This window comes from Chenopodium album, chromosome 2, assembly GCF_948465745.1.
Source record: "Chenopodium album chromosome 2, dcCheAlbu1.1, whole genome shotgun sequence".
Lineage (NCBI taxonomy): Eukaryota > Viridiplantae > Streptophyta > Magnoliopsida > Caryophyllales > Amaranthaceae > Chenopodium > Chenopodium album.
The window spans coordinates 8,716,665-8,724,559 of NC_137835.1; the positions used below are offsets into that span (position 1 = coordinate 8,716,665).

At 29.8% G+C, this 7,895-nt stretch overlaps 1 protein-coding gene across 1 annotated transcript; it reads left to right on the top strand.

The window, feature by feature from the left end:
- The first annotated feature begins 5,043 nt into the window (after positions 1-5,043).
- Positions 5,044-7,640, top strand: LOC145582342 (bifunctional UDP-glucose 4-epimerase and UDP-xylose 4-epimerase 1-like). The gene is made up of 9 exons (XM_081639348.1): positions 5,044-5,349; positions 5,505-5,554; positions 5,751-5,886; positions 6,284-6,385; positions 6,462-6,689; positions 6,778-6,859; positions 6,974-7,056; positions 7,154-7,245; positions 7,374-7,640. The coding sequence occupies exons 1-9, from the start codon at positions 5,155-5,157 to the stop codon at positions 7,456-7,458; spliced, it is 1,053 nt and encodes a 350-aa protein (XP_081495474.1). The 5' UTR covers positions 5,044-5,154; the 3' UTR covers positions 7,459-7,640.
- The last annotated feature ends 255 nt before the right edge of the window (positions 7,641-7,895 follow it).

Consider the following 7,895-nt stretch of genomic DNA (forward strand, 5'->3'; position numbering starts at 1 on the left):
AACATATATATGAAAAAAAAATTATCCTAATATCGGTTACGTCTATTTTGATCTCCAGGTCTTGAATCATCAAAATTTCTTTCTTTGATTCGATTTGATCTAGTTTGGATATGAAAATTTCCCTACCTCAAGGTTTAATTTGAATGAATAAGCATACGTGTTGCAAGTACAAGCAAATTGGATTAAGTACTAGTTAAGTAAATTCCAATTTGAGCTTGAATTAAGCTAAAATAATTTGTTTAAGTTCAGTTCGTTTAAGACTATTGTATTCGCGAAAGGCTCATTTACTAAATGAGTTGATTTCTTTGATGAGCTTTTTCATAATTAAACAGGTTTTTTTTTTAAAAAAAAAGGGATGAACATTACATTTTTGGCATTAGAAAATCTCACATGTACAATAAAAATCAAATTCTAACCGTACAGCCTAGCATTTTATATATTAAATTTAAAAAAATGATTTAAATCATAATTGTGAATAAGTTATAGTGTTTGTCAAATAAGGTTTTAAAGTTAACAAATATATCTATGTTCATATTCAACTTTATTAATTTAACATATGGAGTTACAGTATAACTTATTTAAGCTAACTAGCATATTATATTGATAAAAATATTAAACGAACATAATATACTCGTATTTATTAGTTGAGATTGAATCCAAGTTGATTTATTGAAATTTTTGGCTTGTTTACACCCCTATATTTTGGTAAAATCAAATTCAACTATTACTGAAAGTAGCTTAAATCGAACAACTAAGAGAACAAATAAATAAAATGTACAATATATAATACGCATGTCAAAACTTTTAAATTAAACTATCTTGAATTCACACTAGCTAGTTAGGTACGATGCAATCAAACATGTATCATGCATGGACTATCATCTACAAGGCTAACACAACACTTATAAAGTTATAATTATAATATAAACGCAATCAAAGAATGTTAAGATATAAGAAATAATCCTATAAAAATGAAACTATATCTTCATATCTTACCATACCTTGAATATAAGATGTTGTCGATTAGACTTTGATAATAATGGATTCTTATAGAAACACCACACCTCACTCATCACAACCACCGTACGTACCATGTGCACTAGTCGTGCAGAAGCATGAGAGATGAATTTACCAACTATATATAATTCAAGTCTTAGATAGGAACACTTCAACAAACTATTGATGAAAGACCAATATATGAAATAAAATAATTAAACAAGTCAATGTAAATATAATAAACATTCATCTTTGCTTAAAAAATTTGTACAAAAAGAAAGGTTAATTAAGAGACTACGAATTGAATTATATATGCATGCTTAACAATAGAGAGTATAGAAACTGTTCTCACAAAGTCACTACTCACAAGCGTGCATGCTCAACAAAAAGTAAAGAACTATACAATTTGACATGTTTCTAGTGTTCTTTTTAGAAAGGTAAAATGAATTATAACTTGTTATGATCTTATGAGGTAGTTAAGGTGAGCGTGTTAAAATTAAATTATCTACCTATCATGAATATCAAATTCTGAATTTCATAAATACAAAATCGAAATAAATCATGTAATATTTAAAAATTCTAATATAGAAGTCAATTCAGATAATTAAGGGTTTGTTCACATTTACTGAACTGAGCTGAAATGAATATTTATAAGAGAGGGAAATTAGTAGCTGAATTGAACTAAACTGATCTCAACTGAAATTAAGTAGATGTGAATAGACCCAGAGTCTATATCAAAGATATCTAAATTTTAATTCAACTTTTACATTTAAAGTTGTGTAATATAATTTTCAAGTAACTATGTCTCGTACAGTCGTACACTCTTTTATCATCATGATCTTTGATTTGTAACAACTATCCACGTCTTATGAGCATAAGCATATCCTATTCCATCACCAAATATTAAAAAAATTATCTTTCAAAAAAGATAAACCTTTCATAAGGTATTATTCAAGACAAGGGGTCGAATCTATCAACGTTTCTTGCGCCAAATGGTAAAGTCGTCACCATATAAAAGAGTGTCTACCTACCAAAGTGCTCGAGGTGCGGGGGAACTTAAACAAAAAAGAACAACTCATACAATTATACAAATATAAATTTTGCAACTTGCACTTAGCTTAAGCAAATGAGGAACAATAAAAAAAATGTGGGGTATAATCTTAATTGTTCATATTCCCACTTAACAGAAAAACAGAAAATCCCGCCAACTTGTTGTTGCTTTTTTAAATACTCTGGAAAATTAATGTGATTATATTTTATTTATAGCATAACAAATTCAACTTTGAATTGAAAGGTAAAAAGTACCATTTACGTAACAACCATCTTTTCTTCCTCCAACTTCATTGTCTCTTTGTACAATTTCATCATGGTTTATTAATTCCCAAGCAAAAGCATATGATTTCTCAATTCAATATCATAACAATTTCTAAACCAATAAAACTACGATATCCCATCCAACAATGATCCCACTAAAAATGGTGATTGAACTATATGAATTTGATTGGTTGGTTTGTTATTTTTCACATATTGTTAGTTGTTTTCGGATATACTTAGAGTTAGGTGTATCATGTATATGTTTTTCTTCCCTTTGATTAATTTTGTCTATTTAATTTTAGCTTTATCAATTCAAATGAGCAAAACAGATAAAATGATTTTTAAAAAAAAAAATAGCCTCATTTATACACACTACTCGAAAACAAAATAAAGATAATTAGTTATCGTAAGAAAAAAATGATGGATCACTTTCAGTCTTTCAATCATTATCAAATGGATAAAAATTTTGAACTTATATGAAATATAATACTCGAAGTACATGATGATATGCATCAATACATGTCCATTCTTTAATAATAATACCTCTAAAATAAAAGTATATTCTTGTAACAAGTTGGAAAAGATCAAACTAAGGGTGCAATCTATTCACCTGATTTTTATTATCCAAATTTATCTGAACTTATTTAATCTTTTTTTTTTTTGAGAAAGATTGAACTTATTTAATCTTATCTGAACTAATATGAATTTATTAGAAACTTATTTTAGTTATTAGCCCTGATTAACCCTTATCACAACTTATCTGAATTTATTTTTCCTAAATTTATCTTATCTTAACTTATTAACCTTTATCTGAACTTATTTTTCTGAAATAAGGTGAACAGAACAGAGCCAAAATTAGACTTTCATTATGAACTCTAAGAAGAAGTTAAAGAAAATAGACTCTTTAGTTTCAGAATAGCATTACAAATTTACAATGTATGAACACATTGTCAAATTCATGAGTTTTATTAAAAAATTATAAGTAGAGTAATAATTTTTAAAATAAGTATATTGAAACGTAGTGATCACTATAGTTAGCAGTTTATGCCAAATCTTGGATACTCAAAGTAAGTATAGACGCACTCAAAATAATTTTATGTGTCAAAACATAGAAATTAAATATACCGTTTTATTTAGTACGAGTAATTAATTTAAAATTTTGTAGAAATTTTAATTAATTCAACTTTAGATTATACTTTGTAATTAACGTGCTTCTTTCAATCTTAGGTTGGATCTAACATCAACAATTCAACATCACGTCATCACTATTATCCTAATGTTTTTTAATTAGCGACTTCCATATTAAGCAAGGTCGAATGGGTCAATGAAAACAATAATACAAGCACAACGTTGTTACACCCTATGTCCCTATACACTTAGAGCAACTCCAACAGTGTAAAATTAGGACTAGCTTACAATTTATGAAACTAATAAATAATTAGCTTAACCATTGGAATTGCATTACCAAATTAGCTGGGCAAAGCTATTTGCTTAGCTAAGCTAATTAGCTTAGCAAATTGTGGGAATTAAAAAAAATTAAATAAATAAAAAAAATTATTGAAAATTAGCTTAACCATTGTGGGATTAATTAGCTACAAGGTAGATTAGCTTTGCAATCCTAGGTGGCATGGCAAGCTAATTTCACAATTAGCTTACCATTGGAGTTGCTCTTATACAGTAGAGATGCTTATCTTTGTTGAAAGATACTTGTATTTATCATTTTATCAACTTTAAATGTGACGGTTACGGATCATTTGCTTTTTAATACTCCCTCCGTTTCATAATGTTAGTCCCATATGGAATCAGTCACATAAAATAAGAAAACAAATATATTTGGAATCTAACATTAAAGTACAACAGATTTCATAATTAGTTTACCTTATTTAATTTTTTTTTATTTTTCATTAGGAAAGTATAATTCATAGTTGCATAATTTAAGGTAAAAATTTCCTAACTTAAAGTCATGTCATCAATACACAATCAATTAATTAAAAAAAAAATCAAATTATAAATGAAATATATTCAATATGGGTAGATCTTTTTTAAACGCCCAAAATAGTATATGGGACTAACATTATGAAACGGAGGGAGTAATTTTTTTTGGAATAATTAATTTTATGTTCCCTTTAATTAGATTAGACATTGGAATTAAAAACAAGCATTTTACACCACCTTCTATTTAATATTTGTTATGTGATTTTTTTTTTTTTTTTTTTTTTTTTTTTTGGGAAAGGGTTTGTTACGTGAGCTTAATTTAATTTTTTTTGGTTGTATATGTGCACAAAGTCACAAAGTATCATAAAAGGCAATTATATAAACAATTAGACATTACTCATATCCGTATTTGAATTTTTTTTTTTTTTTTTCACAATGTATTTGAATATTTAATCACATGATAAAATGACTTTTTTTGCTTGATAACCTTTATACTCCGTATTGAACATAAAAAATACATTTATTTTTGTGAAAATATAAGTTCATGTTCGGCCATATATAAATACATAAAGTGTCATTAAAGACAACTATATTAACGAATAAACGATATTCGATCTCATATTAAAAACGATATTCGATTTCATGTTTAAAACGACACTCCTTTACTAAACTTTAATTTATGACAACAAACTCTACAACTAATTATAATTGATGCCATTATCCACCCTCTTGTTCTTATCTAGTCATACATTACGCACACATTTAAAAAGCGTCAGCATTCCTTGAGTTTCTCACATTCTCTTCCTTCTTTTTCTTCCTCAAACAATTGTTTCTCTTTCTCTCTCCTATTTTCTCTCTGTATTTCCTCTGTTTTTCATACTCTGCTTTCACATTTTCCCACAGAAAAAAATGGGTTCTGAAGGAAGAAACATTCTAGTTACAGGAGGAGCAGGTTTCATTGGTACACACTGTGTTCTTGTACTACTTAAACAAGGATTTCGGGTTGTTATTATTGATAATCTCGATAATTCTGTTGAAGAAGCTGTTAATCGGGTCAGAGAATTAGCCGGTCCTGAATTAACCCAAAACCTTGAATTTCATTTGGTAAATTATCATTTATTTTTTCTGGGGTTTTGATGTTTGGTTCAATTCTACAAATATTGGTTCTGATTTTTCTGGGTTTATCATTTTGGGTTCAATTTTCTGCAAATTATGACTCATATTTTCTGGGTTTTTCTTTGTTTTATTTTATATTATAGGGTGATCTCAGAAATAAGGATGATGTTGAGAAGCTATTTTCTGAGAACAAGTATGTTTCTTATTCTAATACTTGTATTTGTTTTTTTGGTTGTTTTCTGGGTTTTTCTGATTCTATGCTTCATGGTTCAGCAATGTTTTTTTTTCCCTCTTTTTTTTTTTTCTGGTTGGGAATCTTGGGATTTGCGAATTATTTCATATTGTTTTTCTGCAAATTAATTTTGTGTATGTTTTCAATTTGATGGTAGTTTTGATGCTGTAATTCACTTTGCTGGATTAAAGGCTGTGGGTGAGAGTGTTGCACATCCATTCCGCTATTTTGATAATAATTTGATTGGATCAATCAATTTATACCAAACTATGGCCAAATACAACTGTAAGAAGGTGAGCATTTTAGTCTAATTGATTCAATTATATGTTCAAACTCCCAAGTTCGACTTAATATAAAATGGCTAATATTGATTGTGAAATTGAAGAAATACAATTGGGTTTTTGCACTGTATATTTTTACTATGCAGTAATGTTGATTACAGTACTTAATTTTGTGCATAAGATCACATAATTACAGGTGATTAGTCTTCTTAAAATTGGATTATTCTAAATGAACTATGTTAGTTTAGTAATGGTTGGAAACTTGAAATACATATTCTGAATACTTCGTAGATTCGACGTGCCTGATCGTTTAGCGCGACGTAGTACTTATGATATATGAGTGCTCTTATGATTTTCTACATTAATGCAAATAATGATATTTGGATCATTATAAATTTTGGATGTGTAGTTGGTTTTTTCATCATCAGCTACAGTTTATGGCCAGCCTAAGGAAATCCCATGTGTAGAAGATTTTGAATTGAAGGCTATGAATCCTTATGGCCGAACCAAGGTACTAACTCGAATATTTCGTGGTGTTTTCACATATTAATGTTTTAGAATTAGGCTGACTGTATTGCAATTTGTAGCTGTTCCTTGAAGAAATTGCCCGGGACATATCAACCTCAGACAAAGAATGGAGCATAATTTTGTTGAGGTACTTCAACCCTGTTGGAGCTCATGAGAGTGGGAGACTTGGTGAAGATCCTAAGGGTATCCCGAACAACCTTATGCCTTACATACAGCAGGTTGCTGTTGGGCGACTGCCTGAGCTCAATGTCTACGGTACTGACTATCCTACAAGGGATGGTACAGCGGTATGTCTGTTTTCAAATACTGTGATCTATGTTAAGCCATATGATTCAGATGTGCCAATCAGTTGTAATCGGACTTCTTTGCTCACAGATTCGAGATTACATCCATGTGATGGACTTAGCTGATGGTCATGTTGCTGCTTTAAGGAAGCTGTTTACTGCAAAGAATATAGGTGACTTTTCACTGTTCCTTCAAGATCACTTATAAAGCCTAGTTTATAATGAAATATATTTTAATCTTAAGTGTTGCCTTGAAACCTTGACATCGTGTTTGATCTATTCTTCAGGTTGCGATGCCATTAACTTGGGAACAGGTCATGGTGCTTCTGTGCTTGAAATGGTTAAGGCATTTGAGAAGGCCTCAGGAAAGGTAATATTCTGTTTCAGTTTTCATCTGCTCCCTAGCTTGCAAATATTCATCAATTTTCTGCAAGCCTTACAACAATCTATTTGTATGTTAATTTCAGAAAATCCCAATTAAAATGTGTCCTAGAAGACCAGGAGATGCCACTGAAGTATATGCCTCAACCGAGAAAGCAGCAAAAGAACTAGGCTGGAAGTAAGTTTCTCAAAAAAACTCTGATATGCCCTTATTATGCTAGGTCTCATCATGCTAACAGAATTATAGTGTACTTAGCATTATCATCTAAGTAATTAAGCTGATCGTGCTGAATGAACGTGTTGCAGGGCAAAATACGACATAAACGATATGTGTAGAGACCAATGGAAATGGGCGAGCAGCAATCCATGGGGCTACCAAGGCAAACCTTAAGACAGTATGGTACAAGTATAGAAGTAATGAAAGAGTTTTAAAGATTTTTACCCAAGTGCCAAAGATTTATCAAGTGTTCAAAAAGCTCCTATTGATTTTTTTTTCTTCTTATGATTTGTTACAAGTTTGTTAAAGTGCACTTGTGATTTTCAGAAAGTAAATATATGCGCTATTTTCCTGCACTTTTTTTCTGGTTCAAAGAATCAAGAGTGTATCAAGTTGATGTTATTGCTGACTCGTAATTAAGAAATAGATATGCGCTATTTTTACTCGTACAAATCTTTTCATATCTTTTCATTTGTGACTTATTCTGTTATCTATTTTAGGAAAAGTAGGCCATCTTAGTTGTCATTTTCTCTAGCTACCCCACTGTTTTTTGGATAATCATCTTATCTTACTTTAGAGGATATACTCCGTAACAAACTCCAGCAGAAAAC

Coding starts and splice junctions, on each gene's coding strand:
- LOC145582342 (XM_081639348.1), top strand. CDS start 5,155: ATGGGTTCTGAAGGAAGAAACATTCTAGTTACAGGAGGAGCAGGTTTC. Junction 5,887..6,283: donor CCAAATACAACTGTAAGAAG/GTGAGCATTTTA, acceptor TTGGATGTGTAG/TTGGTTTTTTCATCATCAGC. Junction 6,860..6,973: donor GTTTACTGCAAAGAATATAG/GTGACTTTTCAC, acceptor TCTATTCTTCAG/GTTGCGATGCCATTAACTTG.